Source organism: Molossus molossus, unplaced genomic scaffold, assembly GCF_014108415.1.
Source record: "Molossus molossus isolate mMolMol1 unplaced genomic scaffold, mMolMol1.p scaffold_m16_p_17, whole genome shotgun sequence".
NCBI classification, from domain to species: Eukaryota; Metazoa; Chordata; class Mammalia; order Chiroptera; family Molossidae; genus Molossus; species Molossus molossus.
In genome coordinates, this window is record NW_023425352.1 from 18,182,867 (window position 1) to 18,207,601 (window position 24,735).

The 24,735-nt window shown below is 48.2% G+C and overlaps 1 protein-coding gene across 6 annotated transcripts in view; it reads left to right on the plus strand.

The window, feature by feature from the left end:
- Positions 1-24,735, plus strand: part of SORCS1 (sortilin related VPS10 domain containing receptor 1) — a 474,859-nt gene that overhangs the window by 341,218 nt on the left and 108,906 nt on the right. For all 6 annotated transcript variants that reach the window (XM_036264900.1, XM_036264895.1, XM_036264899.1 and 3 more), the window contains exons 7-9: positions 14,406-14,524; positions 17,181-17,270; positions 22,802-22,981. In XM_036264900.1, the coding sequence (XP_036120793.1) occupies positions 14,406-14,524; positions 17,181-17,270; positions 22,802-22,981 (389 nt within the window). The remainder of the gene's footprint in view (positions 1-14,405; positions 14,525-17,180; positions 17,271-22,801; positions 22,982-24,735) is intronic.

The following is a 24,735-nucleotide window of genomic DNA, read 5'->3' on the forward strand; positions in this document are numbered from 1 at the left end:
TCCAAAGTCCACTCACTAATTGTGTGACCTTGAAAAACCTACGTAAGCTCTCTATGACTTAGTTTCTTCACTGTAAATTAAATAAGTTAACAATAATGCGTCCTGTAGTAGCTCACATCCACGGAGCACTTTCCTTGGACCAAGACTTAGGCCAAGCGCTTTACATACTTTATCGTAAGGAAGCCTCACAATGTATAGGTTGTTGTTCCCGTTTTGCAGATGAGGAAGCCATGTCATAGAAAGTTTAAGTAACATATTTAAATAACAACATGACTTTCCTTCTCCTTCTTTGGTCCTGAGGTTCCCCAAAAGGTCCAAGACCTAGAGGACCAGGTACCCCAGACCTAAGATTGGGCACTAGAGGGAAAAGACAATGGCAGAGGGAGAGTGTACAGAAGGAAAAGGGAGGAGGAGAGGAGAGACGAGGAAGACAGAGGTCCTGAGGGTGGAGAAGAGAAAGAGAACGGACTATCTCCAGTCCCACAGAGCAATGAGGCTGTTAGAGTTTGCCCAGCACTGAGCCGCAGAGTGACAATCTAATTATGGAGACATCCCCGTCTCAAAAACATCCCTCACAGCTCAGAAGCTTCACCATCCTGGCACCTGTGTCTGTCTGTTGCTTGTCCTCAGCCCTTCTGCACACAAAGGCAGCAGTACCTGCGCTTTACCGGCCGACAACTCAAAGAAGGTCACCGGTCTCCCCTGCAGCCCAGACTCTGCAGAAATCACACGTGCTCCGCTGATGTGCACACACCACGAGATTTTCCATCTCTGGAGCTTTTGCTTCCTTTTTGGAGAAGGAGTATATTCTTTGGCAGAATCGATGGGAGGAGAGAGTAGGGTCTGAGCTGGCCAGCACCCTCCTCCTTTATGAACTGAGGCAGGGCTGCTGCCGGTCATGCCACGCGCCCTGCCCTGTGCCTGGCACAGCCTGAGCTCGGCAGCGGAGCTTCCGCCCCACCTCTTCCGTGCAGTGAAGACGCCCCCATTGCCCTGGAGCCGAGGATGCCCTCTGGGATCCCAGGGCTCGCTTCCTGCACAAGAGCCAGGGCAGCCTTTTCCTGGGGTGAAAGCAATCATGTCTGTTCAGGGCTTTCATTTACTTCCCACTGCTGTGGCGACAAAGGGCCAAGCTCTCCCCTCCCCTGTGGCTGCGGCGTAAGTGGCGCCTGCCCATTTCCTCAGCCGCCTCTCGCTCTGTCCTGTCCTCCCCGCCTGCAGGCCTTGCTTTGCGTCTGCTTTCAGGTCTGGGAGCATGCAGGTTCGAGGTCTCCTGTGAGGCTCAGACACCTGCTGTTCCTCTGGCTGGGATACCGGCCTCTCTCCCCTCGTCCCTGCTGACTTCAGTGCAGTCAGTCACTGCGAGTGGTTCAGAGCTCAGGTGAAGCATCCATTTCTTTTTTTTTTTTAACTTTTCCTTTTGAAATAATTCGAGATGTTGAAATAATTGTAAAGTTGCAAAAAATAGTAGAATTCCCCTGCATTTTCACTTAGCTCCCCCAAAGCTCGCATCCAACAAAACCATACAACTATAACAAAATCTGGGGCAGTATCAATTCTTAGGGGAAGCCTTTCTGGAACTCCCAGTCTACACCGGTCTCTCAGTTTGTTTGCTTTCATCTGACTGTCTTCCGTCCCCTCACTGTGCTCCGTCTCGGTTTGAAGTGACACATTCCATGTACACGATCATTTGATCACAGCCTTTTCTCTCCATCAGTCACTATGGGAGCAGGGGCTATGCAGGCCTTTGTCCGACAGTCCGTCTCCAGCACAGGCCACCGTGTCTACATAGATAGAGCTTGATAAATATTTATTCGAAGAATGAATGCATAGTTGACCAGTTGTCAGGGTGACCAGCTAGCTACCTAGCTTCGCTGACCAGGCTGTCCGAAAACTGGACAGCGTGGCATCTCAAATGTTAACACGCATATGCCTCACCTGGTTAAATGTAGATTCTGATTCAGGAGGGGCCTGAGATTCTGCATTCCTAAGGAGCTCCCAGGTGAAGCTGATGATGCTGGTCTGGAACATGCTTAGGGTCAAAAAGTCCCAGGATAAAAACGGATGGAAGAGCGTTGGGGTCTGTCTCCTAGGACTACCCCTTGTTTGGAAAGCTCCGGATGGAACCGAGATTGTTTTCCTGTTTGAGCTTTTTAGGGGTGCTGCAACTTTCTGGTTTGTGGCATTTAATGAACATAACTCTATATCCTAAAAACAACAAGGCCATTGCTTCCCCTGATCGGCACTTTTTTTTTTTTTTTTTTTCACCCGACATTATTCCTCTGTTCCCTGCAGGCATGGAGGTTGATAATGTCAAACTGTCATCTCAGGCTCAGCTTGCACGAGGCATGAAATGTATCAGTTCTAATTTTATTTATTTTATTTTACTTTTTTTGCAAAGGCAGCATCTTCAGAAACTATCCAAGAGTGAAAATTCAATAAAGGGATTTAATTTGAAAAGTTATCCCTGTCAAAACAAAACAGAAAAAAAAAAAAAAATTGCCTACCAATTGAAGTAAAGGATCTAAGCCTGACCTGACGTGAGTGTAAAAAAATGAGATTTTCTGGGTATTGTGTCTTGCCTCCTCCTCCCTCCCCCGCCCCTCCCCTCTTCTCTCTCTTTCTTTCTCTAGGTCTCTCTCCCCCTCCAACACAGTAACCATGGCTCCAAGGAAGAGAAACAGAGAGGTGGAGGAGGAGGGACAGAGCCCAGGGCGAGCTCAGAGTCAGCAGCAAGGTGTTGGCAAATGTAGCTGAGAGTGTTAAGTCAAAATGAGGGTCCAGGCTGGTCAGCCACTCCAAGAATTCCAGCATCTATACATTATCTCCTTCCCCATTCCCTGATTGAAATCCAGTCTCTTGATCTCTTTGTTACTATTGAGTATAAAATTTAAGTATATGGAGCTCGTTGTTTATATTCTAGGTCCGACATCCTGCAGGGAATATGCACAAATAATATTTACTTTGAACAGGTGTTTTGTTCTGACTGTAATGGGTTTAGGAATTTTGTAGCCACGGCACTGAGACACGTGACATGAGAGGAATTCCTCACTAGCTTACTTGCTGGTCCCCATGGGACGGGCCAAAAGCGTGTGTGGGTTTCTTATTGAAAGTTCAGTCTCAGTCTCATTTCCAAGCTCCCTGGATGGTATTTCATGATGACTGTCCGTTTCATTTGAAGCCTCCGTGTTTGAGGGAGGTAAGCCCCGGGAAGCCCCTGCCCTGCGAGGCACTGTGATGGGCACAGACGTCTCCGGCACATGGTGCCGTGAAACCTGGGTGTGTTGCGGTTCCAGTCATGATAGGGGCGTTGTTCTCTCCTGCACTGCCTCCGTCTTGAGAGACAAGCTGAATTACAACCTCAATCACAATCATTCACGGGGAAGTTTTGAACATATTTACTGAATGTGGCATTTGTTATTGGCTTCCACATTCACCTGAGGACAAATGGACAGGTCCTCATCCAGGAAACAGACACTTTCATGTTTACAAATCACGTGCGTGAATGTGTGTGTGAATGTGTGCACATCGATGCATTGTGTGCACCCAGGATATCGAAACTGCCACCCGGTATATCAGAACAGGGAACAGGAAACCTGCATTCTGTTGGCTTACCGAATGGAGGCCCCTTGTGTGTGTGCATGTAGTGTGCGCAGTTACAGAGGAAGTGCGCAGTTACACACTGTTGGGTTGAAGCTTTGGAATAAATCGCATCTGATTTAATTTTGGTTTTGTGTAGAAATCATAGCTCAGAGCCTGACATGTTTCATGTTTGCTGAATTTATTAAATATATATGTTTATTTATTGATTAAATATAGATATAATGTCACTGTATTGGCACGTGCTTGTAAAGAAGGGCTTTTAACCAAGGGTCTGTGGAGTCCTGTGGGGCTAAGGACGGGTGTAAAAGCATCCACCCCCCCCTGACGTTTTGAGCCACGTGCTATATGTGTGTGATTTTGGAGAAGGACACACCTTGTCTCAGAACCCTTCACGTGGCAATCCCCAGGGAAGTGTACGGTTCTGTAGTCACGCTCATCGTAAACGTCACCTTGTAAAAGAACCTGGAGTCCCAGCTTGACGGTTCTCGCTTCCCAACATGAACGGCCAAACAGGTGACTTGAATGTTTCTGTACCGGTGGCGATCCATGCTGGCACAGACGGGGCAGTCACTGGCCTGGGGGTCTATTTGCCTGAGTAAGTATCCTTGTAACAACTTGCCCAAGGAACAGTCCCTTTCGCTAGGGAAAAACAACCAGCACCCTTTAACCAACCGTGAAAACGACTGCTCAAAACTCTTCCTGAAATGGACTTCCAACGAGAACTTCACCAGCTGAAATCAAAGGAAACTTTCATCCCTGGCCGGTTTAGCTCAGTGGTTAGAGCATCGGCCTGCAGACCAATGAGTCGCGGGTTTGATTCCGGTCAAGGGCATGTACCTTGGGTGCGGTTTGTCCCTGGCCCTGGTCGGGTCCTGCGGGAGGCAGCCAGTTGATGTGTCTCTTTCACATCAATGTTTCTCTCTCCTTCTCTCTCCCTCCCTCCCACTCTATCTGAGATGAATGAAAAAATATCTTTGGGTGAGGATTAAAGAAAACAAAAGGAAACTTTCAACTGTATATAACCATCATCCCACTAATTCTGGTTTGGGGTGAGAACTGGACACCTCCTTTCTACTTTCCATTTTCCAGCACTCCAATCTAATTTCTTTTTTTAAATATGTTTTTATTGATATTTTAGAGAGCAAGGAAGGGAGAGAGAGAGAGAAACATCGATGTGAGAAAGAAACAAGGATTGACTGCCTCCTGCAAGCCCCCTACTAGGGATCCAGCCCGAAACCGGGCATGTGCCCTGACTGGGAATCGAACCAGGACTTCCCAGTCCATGGGATGATGCTCAATCTATTGAGCCACTCCAGCTGGGCCCTCCAATCTAATTTCTACATGGAGCAGTGTATGTATCAAAATCTGGATAGTCCTGGCCGGTTTGGCTCAGAGGTTAGAGCTTCGGCCTGCGGACCAGAGAGTCCCGGGTTCAGTCCCCACTAAGGGCATGTTCCTCGGTTGCAGTTTGTCCCTGGCTCCGGTTGAAGTCGTGTGGGTGGCAACCAGTCGATGTGTGTCTCTCTCTCTTCACCCCTTTCTCCCTCCTGCTCTATCTGAAGATAAATGCAAAAATGTCCTTGGGTGAGGATAAAAAAATAAATAAAACCTAGATAGGGCAGCGCTGCTGGGACACTGTGGGGAGGAGGTAGAGACCTCAATTCTCACCGGTTCTCAGTAGGTTAGCAATGGGGTGTTTTGATTTTCTACAAACATAAATTACTTTTATACCACCAAGAGTAGCAACAACAATAAAAAGGATAAGCACTACTCAAGTGTACCCAGGGCTGATGCACATAAATGTGTATGTGTGCACACATACTTATACACTCACAAACGTCCATGTTGTAAAACTGTTACACCAAGTGCAATGTTAGTGGACACAATAGCAAGTCAAAAATCTCTTCATGTCAGCACATATAAATTTAACACTTTAGCTCAGCCGGTGTGGCTCAGTAGTTGAGCGTCGACCCATGCACCAAGAGGTCGCTGGTTCGATTCCCAGTCAGGGCACATGCCCAGATTGTGGGCCCGATCCCTAGTGGGGGGCATGCAAGAGGCGGCCAATCGATGTTCTCTTTCATTGATGTTTCTACCTCTCTCTCCCCTTATTCTTCCTCTCTCCCTAAAATCAATAAATGAAAAATAAATAAGTAAATAAATGTCCCACTTTATAGTGAATCACTACCTAGATCCCTGTTATACAGTTAACTATAATATAGTTAGTCGCTATCTCATTAATAGATTCATAGATGTCTGGCCGTTTCAAACCGTGCTGACACACGTACACACACAGATGTTATTATTTGGTTAGTGAGCATTCAAACGTACACAAGTAGCGAGCGCTGCTGAGAGAGAAGTTGCTGAAATCTGGGGTCTGAGAGCGGACGTGTTTTGAGTTTCTGTAGATGATGTCTCTTCACCTCTGAACATGCTCTCCAGAGGACAGTGCCTGTGTCTGCAAGACCTCGGTCACCCAGGGCCTCGCAAACAGAATCCATCTGTTGGGTAGCATGCTTGGTATTATCTTTATTTTTTAAAATTGCATTTATTGAATTAGGAGTGAGGTTAAGTTTTTTTTTTTTTTTTTTTTTTCTATTTGTATCTCCTCTCTAGTGAACCTTCCAAAGATATCAGATCTCTTTAATGTTCTAGGTTCGCCGGACACTTTGGCATTTATATAAACATCGAAAAATATCCAAGTCGCCACCCCTACTCCAGCCACAGCTCCCTTACCGGCCTGCAACGTGACCTTGTTAGACCCGCGGTTCAGAGCCTTCGTTTCCCTTCCTTTTCAGTCGATTAACATGTTCACCGCTCCTGGGGAAGGGGTCAGAGGTGTCCTTTCTGCTCGGCCTCAGGTTCCGGGAGCTCCCCCCACCGCCGGCACACTGAGCAAACGCAGTGTCCCTCTGTCCTCACGTCCTCACGCCGGGCATCGAGGACCAGCTAGTGCGGGCACCCGACCCTGTGCTCCTCTCCAGCAATGTCATTTTGACCCCGTGTTTCATTCTGCAAAAGTCTCTAGGTTTCAACTACTGCTGATTTCAGCCCGGCCTCTCTGATTGGCCGAGAGACAGCAGGGAAACGCACTGGGAGGCCTGAGAGGTGGGAACACAGGCGTCCTCGTGCTGCGGGGGGGGGGGGGGGGGGGACACCTGAGCGGGACACGCACCGCAGGCTCCGCTGCGCAGCTTCCACGTCCGGTTCCCTGGGCCTGGCCTGCGCCCCTCCCCGCACCCTGGGTGTCCTCCCTTCTGTGCGAGGTCTGTGCCCTTGTGGCCCAGGCTGAGGATGATAGCACAGAGCACAAGGGAAACCTGTCATTCCCCAGCCTTCACTCCAGGACAGAGGTCTGGGTATCTGGGTATCTGTTGGGTCCTCAGGATCCCAAACGTGTATGTGTGGCAACATCCAAATGTTCGGAAGATTCCTGATGCTTCTGACTCTTGCGTTTTGCAGACAGCAGCAGCGTAGAGATGGTGGCAGGTGCTCAGACACGCCTCCTCTGCCCTGCATCTTCTCGGCAGCATGAAGCTAGTGCCATGCAGTCTATCCCCATCCTTTGCCCAGGGTGGGGTGGGGGCCCGGATGCGGCAGGAGAGACTTCTCAGCTGCATGACTCACACCAGCTCTTGGAAGTAAGCCCTTTTGTTATTTTCCTCATTTTAACTGAGCGGAAACGTGGCCTCCAGGGATTGAGTGTTTCTGCCATTGCTCCGGGGCTAGGATGGGAAGCCAGGACTGGCTCACCCCTGACCCTCGTCATTCATGCGGTACATGTTGTTAGACGTGTGTGCCGTGGCAGGGGCTCTGCTAGGCCTGAATGAGGATCCCAGGGGACGGTGCAAAGGCTCTGGTCTCATCGTTTTACCTTTCGTTGAGCGGGACAGGTTATAAGCACATGCACAATGCCAGGTGGTAAGTTCTAGAAAGAAAAACAAGGCAGAGGAATCTCTGGTCAGGTGACATTTGACATTTTAACCAGGTCCTTATGGAAGGGAGGGAGGGTGCTGTGTGTCCGCCTGGTGGAAGGACATTCCAGATGGATGGAGCAGACCGTGGGAGGACGGGGGCCTGGGCAGGCTTGGCATGGCTGAGCTGTAGCAGGCAAACCAGGAGGCTAGACCAGAGCGAGGGCAGGGAGATGCGTCCCCTGTCCCTCCTTATTCCCCTGGGGAAGGCAGGGGTGGCACCTAGTGGGTCTTTGCTGAACAACTGCCACGGCCTAAGTATGATATTCAGGGTTGAGGGAGATAAAAACAGAAACTTAGGCAGTGAAATGAGCCTACCACCACTGTCTCAGAGGGAGTCCCTTGGCCTCTTTGTCCTGGGTCCATCGCGGACAACAGGAACACATCTGAGTAAATACTGCACACCGCTCCCCACAGAAACCCGGAGAAGGAATTCTGTATATTTGCTCCCCGTGCACTGACCTGCTTCCATTCTCCCTGCGCCCCTCCCTCTGTCCTTCCCGCCATCCTCATGCCTGCTGCCTTCTCTTCATGGCTGCTTCTCTCTCTCCCTCTGTCCCTGCCCTTCCACCCCCTTTCCTTTGTAAACTTCCTTTGGGAAGTTCTCGGAACAAATGCACTTCCCAGTTTTCCATGGCTAGGTGTGGCCTTCTGGATAACTTCGTGTCTTTTCTTAGTTTGAACTGGATTTCTAGTGTGGCTCGCTCACGAAACACACAGCTGGGATTCCCCAGACACACGCCCATTCTCTCTCGTGCCCAGTGCCCCCTTCTGGAACGGTGACTCATCCTGGCCACCCTCGCCTTCCAGGCCTTCCATGGGGGCCCCACCCTCATCCCCAGCAGGGGTAGTGTCCCCTCTGAGAGTCAGAGTGAACAGTGACGTTGTCTCCATCCTCACAAGTACGACAGGCCACGGGGCCAAGCAGCTTCCCAGGTCTGTGTGATGCACAGAGAAACGCGGTCACGGGAGAAGTCCGGCGGCGCAGAGGGGGCCACCTGTGGAGAGGGGCAAGGTTGGATGTCCTCACCTGTGGGTCCTCAGCACCTGCACCTGTGCCTCTCCTGGGAGCCCTTCACCACACTGCATGGGCGTGGGCGACTTTTCCATTCAATGATCACGCCCTTGTGTTCTCTCCCATGTGCCCAGTTCCTAGCCCCATGCTTGGCAAAGCAGTTATGATCCCAGAATTTTCTCTGCAGCAACCATGGCCTCCAGAACGTGCAACGACTAACGTATTTAGAAGGTCACACTAGACCCAAATCAAGGGATCTCCCGGAAGAAAGCAGTGCCCCGAGCTCCTCAGCGAAGCGGCACGTGTGCTCCGGGGCACAGTCCACGCGGGAAGGTCCTGCGCCCCTCGCGCTCTCGGGCCGAGGCTGGAGCTCGCTCCCGAATGTCCCGCCCGCAGATGGGTGCCCAGCTCCGCGGGCCCTGGAGCCCCGGTGGGAACGACGTCCATGAGAGCACAAGCGTGTTCCTACATGTGTGCACACCTGTGTGTGCTGGGTGGGGACATTTAATAAGAAGCTTCTGAAACAAATACTAGAACAATAGAAAGAACGAAAGGAAGACTTTTCTGCAGAAGTTTGTTCTGCTCCAAGTTGAAAATTATTGAGGGTGGGTGGGAGGAGCTTCACAGTATTCATGTTTGCCTACATGGTTTATGGGTTTGTTTAAAATTAACCTTTTACAATAGTAAGGCGTATTGAAAGGCTTGGCGCGGCCCTGGCCAGTGAGCTCAGTGGTTAGAGTGCCGGCTCACACACCGAAGGGCCTCGCGGTTGATTCCCAGTCAGCGGCACATACCTGGGTCGCAGGTTCCATCCCCAGCCCCCAGTCGGCCAGGGCATGTGCTGGAGGCAACCAATGGACGTGTCCATCTCAGATCAGTGTTTCTGCCCTCCCTCTCTCTTTCCTCCCTCCCCCTCCCCCACTCTCTAAAAAATCAATGGAAAAAACATCCTCAGGTGAGGATGAACCAAAAAGTAAAAATAGAAATAAATAAGGAAGTGAGGACTTGGTGCTAACTAAACTGAATGACAGTCTCACCAGGTAGAGCCCTGGAGATCTGTGATGTAGTTTCGCGGTGTCATTTACTAACCTACAGACTTCTACACATCTCATCCTACGTCTGCAGTTCTTCACCTGTGCTCAGTACGCTTTCTCGGTTCTTTTGCAAAGTTACCAAAAAACGAGTGTGTGATCCATTTAGCGCTGCTCCGGCCCCGGGAGAGGTACTCTGGTGAATGTGGAGGTTCATGCGTTGCTGATGCTCTCGATGGGGACACGCCGGAAGGGAGAGGTCTAGCCGAGCCTCAGGAGGAACTTCACAGAACAAGGCCAGGATAGCAGGGTAACCGGACAGGAAGAGGCAGTTCGGACCAGGGGACCCTGCGATGGTCTCAGCCAGGAGCGAGCACCTCTTTAGACACAGCGAAGCCCTGGAGGCGCAGACCTGCCAGCGACTTCAGGGAGTTTTGTTTGGGCAGGGATGGGAGGAATCAGGTGTCCTGGGTAACGTATGGAGAAGACCTGTTCAGTCTTAAAGTAATAGTCTTATTTTTAACTTCCTTTTTGAGTTCTAAAACTCTGAAAACCTTCGTTATCTGGAGAACAAGTCTGAAGCCTGGTCAGTGACGTTCTCAGAGCGGCGCGGGGGAGGCAGAGGTGGACCTGGAAGGTCACTCCAGTGGGAGGGAGTGTTCCCAGGACGCGAAGGCTGTGGGCCAGGGGGCCCTGTGTTCGGGGCCCACGGTGACTTCCAGCCCCGCCCTGGCCACTCCCTCAAATGGCCTGCCCAGAATATTTGCCATCTATTGATGATAATCTTTTTCATGGTGTTTGAAACATGACTTGGAAAAACTTTAACCCAAACCAAACACTGACTATCAAGAAAGGTAGAAATGTCTGTAATACATGTTACCGTTGGTTCCCTTGGGACACAGCAGTGCCATCGATGGAGGAGGGGGAATGTCAAGAGCTGCAGCAGACACCGGACGGACACGTGTCCTGCTACAGGTCCAGCGTCGTCACAGCCCCGGGCAAGGTGGCTCTTCCTGATCCCCACTTTACAGATCAGTTTAGAGGGGGCCCGTGAAGGCTTGGGTTTACCGTGCCGGCGGGCTTCAGGCTTGCCTCTCACCCCTGCTCCAGTGCTCAAAGCCGGGCCTTTAAAAATTTCCCCCCCTTTATTGATTTTAGAGAGGAGGGAAGGGAGAGGAAAAGAGAGCTAGAAACATCGATGAGAGAGAATATTGATTGGCCGCCTCCTGCATGCCCCCCACTGGGGATTGGGCCCACAACCTGGGCATGTGCCCTGACTGGAATCGAACTGGTGACCTCCTGGTGCGTGGGCGATGCTCGGCCACTGAGGCACACCGGCCAGGCTCAAAGCCGGGCCTTTTAAAGGCAGCTTCCTCTCGGTCATCACCGGGTTGGTTTGGGAGGATGGGATCCCATGGTCCCAGACGCAGCTGCTGCAGACTGAGCGCTTGGAAGGAGCAGCACCGTGTCCTAATTACCTACGGCAGGGAAAACATCTGCGCGGGGGAAGGAATGAAATTAATTCTCAAGTCTAGCAGATGCATACATTAATTGACGTTAATTAATGCCAAATTACAAGATACTTCCTATGGAATCACATCCTACACTCCCCGGGATTGAATATGGAAAGAGTTCCTCATACTTAATGCGGTGACAGCTGCCCCAAGGGCCGCGAGATCGCCCCCTGGCCGCGGAGGCCTGACCGCGCTCCGCTGCGTCAGGAGAAGGGGCACCCGGAGCCCTCCCGAGGGCAGCGCCCGGAGCGTCCCTCCCGCTCCCCATCCCACTGCGAGCCTCTCGAGCGAGGGGCGCTTTCCAGACCCCTTCCCGGGGCTTTCCTGGCGGCGCCCAGTTGTGCATCTTGTACAGTGCGCCCAGGACAGGCTCATCGCACAGCTCACCCTCCGCATGGGGAGATGGGGAGTCCGGCGGCAGACAGGAATTCGAGATGGCTCTGTAATTCTTGGGAGATGGATTTCGCAGGCCCCCATGACCCCCTGAATCATACCAGGTGCGTGTGGGCCGGAGACTTGCAGGCAGGTCGTCCCCTCTGTGCTCTTGTCGACGTCTCCTATCTTTTATTCATGTCTCTGTGCGAACGTACGTCCACAGGTACTATATATACACCTGGCAAAAATTGGGTCCATATGCACATATTTTGGTAACCTACTTTTAAGAAAGTTTTATTTTGGAATAAATGTAGATAAACAGAAAAGTTACCAAGATAGTACAGCTTTTACCCAGCTCCCCCTAATGTTAGCATCTTATACAACCATGGTGTATTTTTAAAGAAGTGAATGTTGATTAAAAAAAAAATTATTAATTGGTAACTTTTTATAATATAGACTATGGTAAGCATTTCTGTAAATTCTTATATACTCTTTAGAAGCAAGATTTTATTACCCACTCCTTATTATTTACTAGAAATGGGTTTAAATGCCCTTTCCTAAACCAATCAGTGTCCAGAAAGTAAGAAGACCTTGAAGGGGACCCAAGAGGGTTATGGGAACTTCTGAGTCACATTCAGAAAGGATGAGCCGACAGATCTGGCTTGACTTTTCCAGCAACGGCTCAGGGAGGAACAGGTCTGGGACAGGTCACCACCAGTACTGACACATTGGGCTGGAGTTCCCAAATTCAGCCCAACCCATCTTTGTTTATTTGTGTTTTTTTTTTTTTTTAAATATGTTTGTTGTTGTTTTATTGATTTTTTTAGAGAAAGAAGGAGACAGAGATGGAAACATCGATGTGTGAGAGAAACATTGTTCGGCTGCCTCCTGCACGCCCCCTACTGGGGATTGAGCTCAAAACCCAGGCATGTGCCCTGACTGGGAATCTAACCGAGACCTCTCAGTCCACAGGACAATGCTCAATCCACTGAGCCACACGGGGCAAACCCATCTTTTTAGAGACCTACTGTGTATCCCAGACTGATCTAATCACTTTGCAGGAGAGCAAAGGAGAAAACAGGAATTTTATCAATCAATGAGAACTGACATTAGTAGAAGTGTGTTTCAGAACATTTAGCACACACATGATTTATTTCAGTTAATTCGTACAGCTCCCCCACGTGAGGCAGTGGACATTGGCATCCACATTATGAATGAAGGTGGCAAGACTCGGGAAGACGGAGGGATTTCCTTATGGGAAATGAGTGAATCCTACAGGGATACAGGTCTTTAAGTAAAGGTGGTCCTGGACATGTCCTTAAGGGAAATTAGAGAATCCTTTTGTCCAACTCTACATGGTATTGCCTACCCCCATTTTATGTATATACTTATCTATTGATTTTATCTTATTTGAAGGAAAGGATTTCTGCATGCATTGCTGATGTGTTAAAAATCAAACTTGCCATTCATTAAGCACCAAAACAGTAAAATAACTTTGTTTTTCATTCACAAAGATACATTCTAATGAAGAGGCGTGTGTCAGTGAATATGTATTTGTTTTCTACTCTGTGCTGGGAATGGCAGTAGAACCTAGGGTACCACAGGGAACAACAACAGAAGAATTCTTCACGGAGAATGTATTCTAATGTGGGCGGTGGGGTGGCGAGAAACAAATCATGAACAAGGTAATTTTAGATACATTACCTTGAAGGGAAAACACTAAATGTCATGAAGGGAATCCAAACAGTGGCGGCGAATGATACAAAGTAATAACAGAAGGTCCTCAGAAGTACCAGCCAGCTGAAATCTAGAGCCATCTTTTATTTTTTATTAATTAATTTATTTTTGTTACAGATGTTTCTCCTTTTTCCCCCACTGATTCCCCCTCCCCCCTTCCTGCCCTGTCCCCAGCTTTGTTGTCCATGTCCATTGTTAATGCATACATGCATATAAGTTCTGTGGTTTTTGGAACAACCCAAGGAGAAGTATTTTAAGTCGAGGAAATACAAGTGAAAAGTCTTTCAAAGGGTAGAAAGCTTGGCCAACTTTCTGAATATAAATTGGGACAGATTAGAAGAGTTACAGGGGGAGAAGAAGGGATTAGCATGAGGGAGCTCGGGTCGGTGGGCATTGGGAGGTTTGAACTTGTCCTAATTCCAAGGAGGCGAAGGGAGTTTTAAATAAGGAAGTGACCGACTGCTGAAAAGCTCAGGAGGCCAGATCAGTTGCGGTTGAAAAGCGGGGCCAGCCGCCCTGATACAATATACGTCCACCAAAGATCTAGTTTATTTAAGGGTCATAATTACATGTTTATCACCTGCTTGCAGAGTCTCAGGTGGGAATCTCGGTCTTAATTCACTCATCTATAAAATGAGAACGACGTTTTTGCCTCAGGAATCGCTTCTGCCTTCTGTTTCACTTCCAAACAGGCGTAGAGGAAAAACCTCGACCTTGACGTAAACTTGATTATTGATCACAGCAGCACTTCTAACATGAGACGATCGACGATTGCGTGCACGTGTCTGTTTCTCTATTTGTTAATCAAAGGTCAGAGTGTGGAGGTGAAGCCTCATGAGAAAAAAAATGCCATAAAGCACAGGCAGTATTGCCAGTTTTTGAGAATGTTTTCATTGGGTGTAGAAGGGAGACGAGGAATGAATGAGGATTTCGAGTCCCAGGGTGGCGGGCGCCGGTAGAGGCCCTGGGAGACGGCGGTTGACGGTGTCGATGGCAAGCGAGGGAAATAATGGCGATGATTTTCACAGTCATGATGGTAACAAGAATGCGGTGAACGAAGAACGGGAGGCTTGTGTAGAGGCTTGGAGATGGACGGGACACAGGAACTCTCCCTCCGGCTCTAAGTCCGTGTGCACGGCCCTCCCCTGTCTCCCAGACTCGCAGTACCTGACCTGCCGTGTGTGGAACTGCACTGAGGCCAACAGGAGCAGACCCTTCCCCGGCTACATCGACCCCGACTCCCTGATTGTGCAGGACGATTACGTGTTTGTCCAGGTAGGGAAGACCCTCTTCTGCTGCCTGTCTCGCAGACGTGTCCCTGTCCCCACGGCAGCCCCGCCTGCTCCCTCTCCTTTCAGAGTAAAAGAAAAAGAACAAAAAGCATTATCTTTTCAACAGAAGGCACATCTCCAAGTGTCAGGTCTCCTATACTAACGGAATGTAAATTAGTTCCTCTGGGCAGTGTCGGGAGGACCTTATCAACACGGGGTCAGGGAGGCGTGCTCAGGCCTGCGCCCCCTCATCTGCATTCTGCAGAGGCTCCCCCAGTCATCAGCGGGACTGAGCGGAAATGTCAGTCTCTCCCCATCAGGAGGGTGGTCAGCCAATCAGCCTCCTCCCCACATCCAGCTTAAAAATAGAGACACAGGTGGGCACGGGAGGCTGTGGGGTCGCTGGGGCGGGAGGCAGAGGAGAGGTGTGCGTAATCAGCCCTTATTGTCATGCCCGTGATTGGGAGGAAGAGGATTTAGATGAGATGCATTCAGACAGGTTCTTCACCTCCTGAGAGAGAGGGAAGCCGGAGGGGGAAACAGTGTAAGAAGCGGAGGTGTCATGAGTGTTTAGAAGAGATAGGAAGCAAGTGTGCTTTACTTCTTTTCAGCATCTAAGGAGCATCTTAGGCTTATTTGGACAAGGCATTTAAAAATTCAGTTATTTCCTTCCATGTTAAAATGGCAAAGGTATAATTGCTAACTCACACACACACACACACACACACACACACACACACTCTATATATGTGTGTCTCTATCTATATATATACACATACACACAAATACATATGATTTCACTAAGATTGAGGCACACTATTGTATTTATAGAAAGAAGTCATAATTTAAAATATTTAATCCCATAGTTTAAAGAAGCAAATGTTCAGAATGCCCAACATCAGCTTATGGACTTTAAAAATGGTTCCCAAATGACAGCACACACACATACACACACTGTCTTTTTCTGCAGGGACATGAGTGATGAGCACTCTGATAACTTCAGCATCAATTAGCACACGGCATTGAAGGTTCTCTCTCTAAGTCATTTCTCTATCAGTGTTGCTTCCGGGAATCTTTTTCTGTTCTCTAATAACCATTTATAATCCACATATAGGACTTAAATATAAGAATCAATTCTGCAGTTAGAGTTTCAGATATTTCCCACCCATGACCCTGCAACTCAGCACCGGGACTGAGAGATGATCTGGCCACATATGGGCAGATATGGTAATTTTGGTCATGTTTTTATGCATGATGAACAGTCACCCAAAGCATATGTTGACATTCTGAGTATGCAAACTCCAGGTGACATTCACACTCCAGAAACGTATATGGGTTAAGAGTGGCTACAAGGAAGCCATGAAAACAAGGAGTGATGGATCCCAGGGGCTGGGAGGTAGAGAGATGGGAGCTGTTGGTCAGGGGTACAAACTTCCAACTATAAGATGAGTAAGTTCTGGGCATCTGATATACAGCATGGTGGCTATACATAATAGTACTGTGTTATATCCTTGAAGGTGTTCAGAGAGTAGATCTTAAATGGTTTCACCACACATGTATAATAATCTTAATTAAGTGAAGAGATGGAGGTGTTAGCTGACCTTATCTGTGGTAGTTATGTTGTACTGTGTATGTATATCAAATGATCACATTGTACACCTCAGTCTTACGTATGTATATGTACGCGATTTCCAACCTTTTTCAGCTCATGCGTACATAAACTAATCACTAAAATTCTGTACCACAGCAAAAAATTATATTACTTTTTTTTTTTGGGGGGGGGCAATCTTGAAAAAAAAAAAGTATAATTTTGACTCATTCACACCAGACGGCTATTGTTGTGTTGGCTGTTGTTTATTTGACATCTAAGGGAAAAGAGGTCAGTGCCCCTGACTGAATAGCCAGGTGCTGCATGTTTTAAATTCTTGGGGTGCACCGGTCGAAGATCACTGGTGTGTGTTAATAATATCTCAGTGAAGCTGGGGACAGAAGCGAGGCTACAGGGAAGGGTTTGGCACTGAGGTACTCAGGCTGGTGTAGACACCACACCCTTCTCGCCCTCCCTCACGCCCACTGGTTCCCTGGCCTGGGCACGCTGGCAAACCATGGGGAGGTCGCTCACAAGTCTTTTCGGGGAGATAGAGACCAAGAATGACTTTGGACCTGGCTTGAGTTTGCATCTAACATGCCAGCAGCACCGCTGTGCGTGGGACAGGCTCACAGTCATCGTCACCGCAGCAACCTGGAGTCCAGTGCCCAGGGATGTAACCCTCCAGCTCAGCCACTGTGTGACCGGGACCACTTCCTTCTGATGTGGCCTGGGACCTGTCTGTGTGGCCATGGTCTTGGGGCTAGGTAGCTGGGCTGCGGAGGGACATTGATCCAATCTACTTCGAGCCTTGTGTCTTTAAAAATCCGCAATAACTGAAAACGTCTCCTGGCTTCTGAGCCACAGTGCACATTGAAGAATTGTATTTTTGTCCAGTGGGTTCAGGGCCTCTGACTGACGCATATTCACTGTTTAAGTTGTTTGGAACTGAATCCAAATCCCCCACACCTGTCACACTGCTGCGCCGGCAGCCACCTCCCTTCACCGATGGCTGTTCTAGGACATGTAACTGTCACAGTCGCCCTCTCACAGCTGTGTGTTTCCGATGCAGCTGACGTCAGGAGGTCGGCCGCATTACTACGTGTCCTACCGAAGGAATGCGTTTGCCCAGATGAAGCTACCCAAGTATGCCTTGCCCAAGGTAGGACCCGAATCGTTTCTTCATTTTAGTATTTCCTCTGATTCACATACTCCAGCCTCCACCCTGTTTCCCAAGCACCTTTCAGTCTCTCCTTGTCATGCACTTGTTTTCATCCACATGGCATCTCTGTTCCTCAAGTTCGCTTTGCATCACTACTTTTGGCCGATCTTATCACTCTCCTCTCTCTCTCTCTCTCTCTCTCTCTCTCTCTCTCTCTCTCTCTCTCTCTCGGCTTTTTCCTATGTAGGAGCATCTGAATAAATTGATAACTGATGGTAGAGATTTTCAAGCAGCATGTATTGGTGTTCTAGCAAGACAGAAATATGCTTTGGATACACAGTGTCTCAATGCAACGGATATGATGTGTTTGCATCCCAATTTTTTTGTTTCCTATAAAGCGGTGATGTAGCTACACGGTATCCAACCTTTGCTTTCTCTTTCAAAGCAACTTGTGAAACAGGTTGTCTTTAGAGTTCTGAGACCTGGCTAACTTTCTAGACCGCCCCAAAGACATACTTCTTTGAAAACAGGGGCGGACAAAAGTTAGGAGACCCTCAGCTTCTGAAGTCTCGGGCTCCTTCCATGAACACTGAAGAACTGCGTTAATATAGAGCGCCACCTAGTGGAGGTCCAGCTGACTCGGGCGCTCAAAGCTGCAGCTCTGGGGTCTCGCTGCCATTGCATTTCAAGTGACCATCAATCGTTCATGCACCGTACCTTGATCCTAGAGCAGCAGAGACGTGTGTGGCTGTGAGGAGACTGTGTAGGTTTAAATGTAGTTATAGCTCAGCTTTGAAAACTTTGGGTTTGAAAAAGGTACATAAAGAACTGTCTTTTGATTGAGTTTTTATGACTCTAGGATTTTTAACCTATAATTTGTCGTGTACTATTTGCACCCAGCGGCAGCAAGCTGCGGGAAATCAGGTGACAGCTGTAACACAGGGCACTGCAGGACTCCTCTAGGCGAGCAGGGGGTGGCTAGTTGCTCTGCCTTCTCCGGGCTGCGTTCCCCCTTGTGGCCACCACTCTGTCCCTAACCCGAGAATAGTGAAAGGTGAGCTGTAAGCCCCAGCCCATTAGAGATAATAACACATGTTAAATTGTGCTATTAACTCCAAAGAACTATATCCATGTTAGTAGTTATTATTTTCAGCGGCCGAGAGATTCATGCCAGTGGTAATTACCCAGAACTAACTCTGTGTGTCTACCTGTGTACATTTAAATCCTCCTTGCTCTTGATTTGGCTTAAAATGGTTATGAAAAAGACAAGAAGTTACCCTCTGGGGGCTGTGTCCGAGAGGAGAAGTGTGTAGAGTCAGATATAAGGGGAAACGGAATGATGTAAAATTACCCTGGGCAGACCCTTAGGAAGGTTCACAAGGGATGAACACACCACCTCGATTCGTCCAACCGTCCTGGTGTTTCTTTCCCTCGAGCATGGAAATAAATAGCTTTTTCATTAATTGACCAACAAATAAAGCAGTTGGCCTGCGAGATTTGCCACCTTTAAAGAGAAAAATGATACCCAATGCAGCGAGATGCTCCTGTTCAAGAAGCACCTAGGACTTGAGACCGAATTAGTAAACAGGAGATTCAAACCACTCCTCTCGTGCTCAGTCTTAGGAGTTCACTTTCCGAGTGGAATAGTCTCGGCCAAACCAGATGCTATTTGCAGCAGTACCGAGGCCAGAGCTTACATCTCCTGATTCCCGAACTAGCATCTTTATATGACACTTTTCCTTCCTGAGGATAAATCAGTAGGTTCTATTATTAGAAGATAGCATTTCTCCCCCCCCCCCCCAAATTTTGATAAGCTGAGGGGCACCAAGAAAAATATTCCCATTGACCCAGGAACGCCAGAAATGATAGTTGAACATCAAAGACACCTCTTTGGACCTGTTGGGGAGGGTGAGGAAACACACAGGTCGCATTGCATGTTCAGAGCCATCACCGATCCCTGTTGACAGATGCCCCCTTTGGCACTGAGCCCATCCCGAAGGACAAGTTTGACTTTAAACCCGAACCGGCTGTCTGCCTCCTCCCCCTGCTCTTCCACAGAGCCTGATCCATTCCTCAGCCTCATCTGCGGTCTGAGGGTAGAAGGCAGTGATTAATTTAGCTTGTCCCCCTACAGCAAATGAATGTACTATTCGGTCCAAGTGGGTGTGTCCTCTTTAAAGCGATGAGATGCCTCATTACTGTTCCATTACACCTTCAAAGAGTATCCCCTGCTGGGGGAGTGATCCGTAGTGAAGGTGCATCTATTTCCTGGCCCCTGTCAAAGCCGTGGCTGCCGGCTGATAATGCACAAAGCTGTGTGCCCGCCAAAGCAATGGAGACGAACCAGCACTTTCTTGCTCAAATTTGCTTTAATCATCCACTGCCATTGTACCAGCTCTTCAAAGACCGTGGTTCCACGGAGCAGTGTCTGAAAAACGCACCCCAGGTTTAATATAATGGTGAAGATGACCAGAGAGGGGGGCGGGCAGAGTTTAATATCGCTGTCACCATGAGGAGCACGAGGCCCGCCAGACAGGGAGACCTAGTGACAAGTTTCCTTCCCTGAGCTTACTGGGAGCTCATTCTGAGCTACTCAAGTGGGCTAAGCGATGCAATACCTATGAAAGTGCTTTGAGCACTTCCGAGGACAGACGCTCTATAAAAGCGCGGTGGTGTTGTTACCGGTATGGATCTGGTTGTCAGTGTGGTAGAAGACGGATGTGACCTGGGTGTGGGTTGTGCCAGGGCAGCCTGATTTGCAGCAGGAGCCCGGATCCCAGACCCACGCCGGCCACTAACCTGCTTCGAAGCCAGGGCTGGTTTGCCAGTTTCTCTTTCCCTGTTTCCTTTTTGTTTTGTTTGTTTTTCTTTCTTGCATGTTTAAAATAAGGAGCTTGGACTCACAACAGTATTTTCTCCCATGTGATACTCAGAATAAAATGTCCTTAGAGATGCTTCAGGAAAATTTGGTTCTAGGGTCAAATACATTTAATAAAAGGAATAAACTCTTTCCTGTGTTCCTTGACTAGAGAGAAGAGTAACTAGCTGGTATGTCGAAGGCTCTAGGACATCTTGCAAACAAGAAATCTATAGTGATTCAGCATTGATCAAACCGTTTTACCAAAGACCGATTTCTGTTCCATCTGTTAAAACTGAACCATGCCGGTATCCTACGGAACAGATTTTGGGGAAAACTGTAGTAGAAGATCTCAAAGATCACTTCTTGGTCTGCAAGTCTGTGGCTCAGGAAAAGCATTCACCATGAAGTGCCCCTTGGGGGAAAGAGCACATTTTCCTGGTAGAGGAGGCAAGTGTAGGTGAGAAGGAAAAATCAGGATGTCATTCAAATACGTCAGACCTATCAATCAAAGCATTTAAGACCAACATCGCTTTAAACTATCCTGTTCCACGGCCCTGGCTGGTGGCCCTCAGTTGGTTGAATGTCATCCTGGGCCCCCAAAGTTCGCCAGTTTGATTCCCAGTCAGGGCATATTCCTAAATTGTGGGTCTGGTCCCAGTCCAGGAGCATACGGGAGGCAATTGACCACTGTTTCTCTCTGGCATTGGTGTTTCTCTCTCTCTCTCTCTCTCTCTCTCTCTCCCTCCCTCTCTCTCTCTCTTCTTCTCTCTCTAAAATCAATAAAAACATATTTTTAAAAAAATGTCTTCGATGTATGTAATTAGATTATATGGAGAGAAAGACACCCCATCTTGGTCTTTATTTAGAGGTGGCCATGTGAATCTGCTATTATTATGTGGCCAGTTCTTTACGTGACATAAACACTCGATGTGTATATGTTTCCAGTTCCACATCCAAAAACTAAAGGTTTCAGCGACTGGCACAGTGATGTACTCCAGCCCCTAGGATTAGTTAATGAGATGTCTGTCTATTGTGACCCAGACTTCAGAGGTTCACCATTGCCTGTATTTACCCCAAAGGCACAGGAATGAGTTTTGTAGGGGCCAGTTACTGCAGAAATACTTTAACTTGAACCCATGTTCCCTTCCCCACTGATGAGGAAGGGAGGGAACATGGACTGGGAGTAGTTATTTGAGGGTTCTACCACCCAGACAACTGGAACACATTGAGTCAATTGGCAGGATTCCTTTCGGCCTTGCCACCCCGGATTCTTTCTATAAAAGTGTTGCCAAACTCTAGGCTGTGGACACAAAAGCCTTTAGATAAAGCCTTCTTCCTTCTGGGATCATCTAAGTTCACTTTGATCCAGGCCAAGAAAGAGAGCCTTTCCTTCCACGTCTAAAGCGTAGTCTGAGATGCACTGCTGATTGGTTGGTTGGTTGATCGATGAACACGGACATCTATTACAAGGAGAAAATCAGGCTAGAAGGTAGGTGCAATTGTGCAGTCCTGGAATTTCGGCCAAGGAAGGCGGACAGAGCCCCTGAAGCTTTTCAAGGGCAGAGGATGGTTCACCTGGGACATTTTGAGTGCTAAGCTACACAGAGGCCGAGAATCTTTCTCTGTGTTCTTCTGTCTTTGTGCTCATGTATAATTTTGTTGTTTTGTTTAGATTTTTGGTTTTTGAAAGTTATACCGATGTCTACCACCTGGGGCAAAGGGGGCAAGCCTGCCGAGAGCCCATGCACAGGCATCTGCTGAGGGGCACAGCAAGCCTGGTCTTGTCAGCTTTGCTGGGAACACCCACCTCTCTGGAGCTTTAACTGCAGAAGAGGGGTGTGAACACCCCCCCGCCCCCCGGGACATCTATCACTGCCTTCTTTCTCTCTTCCCGACTACCAGGGTCTGAAAACGTCATCAATTATGCGGTCTGTTTTTTCCCTCTTTTACTGAGGGCTCCTGATGAACTCAGAATAAAGGTGCAGATAAGCAGCCAAGTCCTTGAATACTCATTAACATGGAGATTAGTGCTTTGGTGCTCAGGTGAACACGATTCCTCAAGGGCTTCTGGGTGTTGCTGAGCCTGTGGGCATTGCTTCCCAAACGCTAATGTGCCTATTAATCACCCATGGGTCTTGTTAAAATGCAGATTTTGATTCAATAGGTGAGGCTTGAGGCTCTCCTTGTCTAACACACTTGCAGGTGCTGCCCATACTGGTCCATGGGCCACCCTGAGGGATGCAGCTGGTCAGTTTTCTGTTTCTGCAGCTTTTTATGAAGGAATATGCCCCCATATAATCCTTCTGAGCACATACCCTGCTGTGCTTGGCAAATCTATCAGGGTAACTGATTCTCCAAAGTCATACCTATTTGAGAAAGTATTCTTCAGTGATCTAGTAAGGCAGTTCAATGATAACTGAGCCCCCAGGCATCTTTCTGCCCTAGTGTCTGAAAACGTCATCAATTGCCTAGCCCTGTAGGTTAGAAAGGAAATATATGAATAACCCTTCACTCATTGAGTGTTACTTCACAACTATGTGAAAAGGAAATCTCTGTCTTCCGATACTTTGGCTGAGTGCCTAGGGCAGGATTCCTGAGACCCCAGCTCTTTGGAGGCAGGTCGGGTTAACCCATAAAACTCCTCTTCTTCACTTTCCTGTGCTCCGTCCAGGACATGCACGTCATCAGCACGGACGAGAACCAAGTGTTTGCAGCGGTCCAAGAATGGAACCAGAACGACACCTACAACCTCTACATCTCAGACACCCGGGGCGTGTACTTCACCCTGGCCTTGGAGAATGTCCAGAGCAGCCGAGGCCCTGAGGGCAACGTCATGATCGACCTGTATGAGGTATGTCACGAGGCGCATGTGGTCCTGAGCCCCTCCTGTGCCTGGACTGGCTGGTGAGGGCCCAGCACTGGCTGTTTCCTCCATCACTTTAATTATGAGCAGACTGGGGGCCTCACCCCGTTTGGGAGAGGGAGCGGGCGGCAGAAGGTTCGTGTCGGTTCATCTGCAGTCCACAGAACAGCTCTGGGAGGGATCCTTTGGCATCAGGTCCACAGGCCAGGAAGCCCCAGAGGACAGGAGAGCATCGGAGGGAGCAGTAAGTAATGCAAAGGTTTGTGAGTTTGCGGTTTGAAAAGAGCCTCGAGGGGCCAGCAGGGTCCAGGATGTAGGGCAGAGGGGCTGGTGCCCCCGTATCTGTCCAGGGAAAGAATGAAGGGGGCGCCTTGCCTGCATCAGAAGACGCTCCCTTGGACTTGCAGGACTTTCTAACTGGACCACCTCCACTGGCTCGCTGCCAGTCTCTCAGAGGGACATTGAGTGACCTCCGATGAATAAGATAAGAGTTTGCCAGTCTCCCCTAAGGGGGCTTTGGCCCTTTGTTTCTCGAAATGACCAAGATTGGAAAGAAAACCTGTATGTTGGATTGGCTAGCTTTTACGGCAAACACCGTGGCTCTCCACTGTAGGCACCATTAGGCAGAAGGAAGGCTGCTATTTTGGGGTGGGTTTCAGCCTTTGGTCCATCTTTTTTCAGCTGTCAGTCTTATCTTGTGCTCCGAAAGATAGATAATGGCTTATAATGACCCATTAAAAGCCACATTCAGAATGTGGGACGTACAATCCTACACCTATATTCTGTCTGAAAAATACTCCAAAACTGATTCAAATGTCTGCAGTCATAATGATGCCTTCGTTTGCTTGAGTATAAATTCTGACCATGAAGAGGCTATATAAAGCGAAGTGTGTATCCAGTGTGTCAAAGAAAGAAACCAATTCCACTGAAGAAATTTAAATCTATCATTTTATTTATTTTTAATGCTATTGATACTCTTTCTCCTTTAGCGGTTTTTAGGGGCTTTCTTCCCATATTTAAACTTCTCGGTATGTATAAAGGTGCGTTAAACTACTCTATACCCGACCCGGAACGCAGGGATTTGTCATGGAAATTGTGGTAAACTAGTTTAGGACACAGTGTGTGTGTATATTTAGAAAAACACTCTGCAAACTTTTTAATATATTCACAAATTTCTTCCACTTCCTTTCCTGGTCATGTTCCAGATAAATATAGCATCATATATCTGAGCCTCGAACTAAACATGTATTCTTGAAAACATTTACATATTCTGGTGATTTAGTTTCAAATCCGTGTTGGATAAAATCGTGATTCAGAGTATACATTTTGGACTCAGGTTGCCTGGGCTTAAATCCTAGCTTTACCACGTATATGTGTGCTTGAGACGCATCCAGTATTTTCTGAGCCTCAGTTTCCTTGGTGAACACGTCGGAGGTAAACGGAGTACCTACTTGACAGGATTTCTCTGCACATTAAAGAAGTCCATCTTCTTGGAACAGAGCCTAAAATACTCCACAAATTCTAGGTGATGTAATATTGTGTTCCGGTGAGTTTAAGCCCTGTACCATGTTCTAGTCTTAGAATCTGCCCACATGGTTTAGATGTCTAACATATTTCCACTATTTTGGATCTCTGCTCCTTCCCATATTGCAATTAGCATGGCCAGATGACATTCTTTAACACCAACGAGTTGTCTTCTCATAAACAAGTGTAAATTGCTACATTTCTTTCCTCATTTGTAA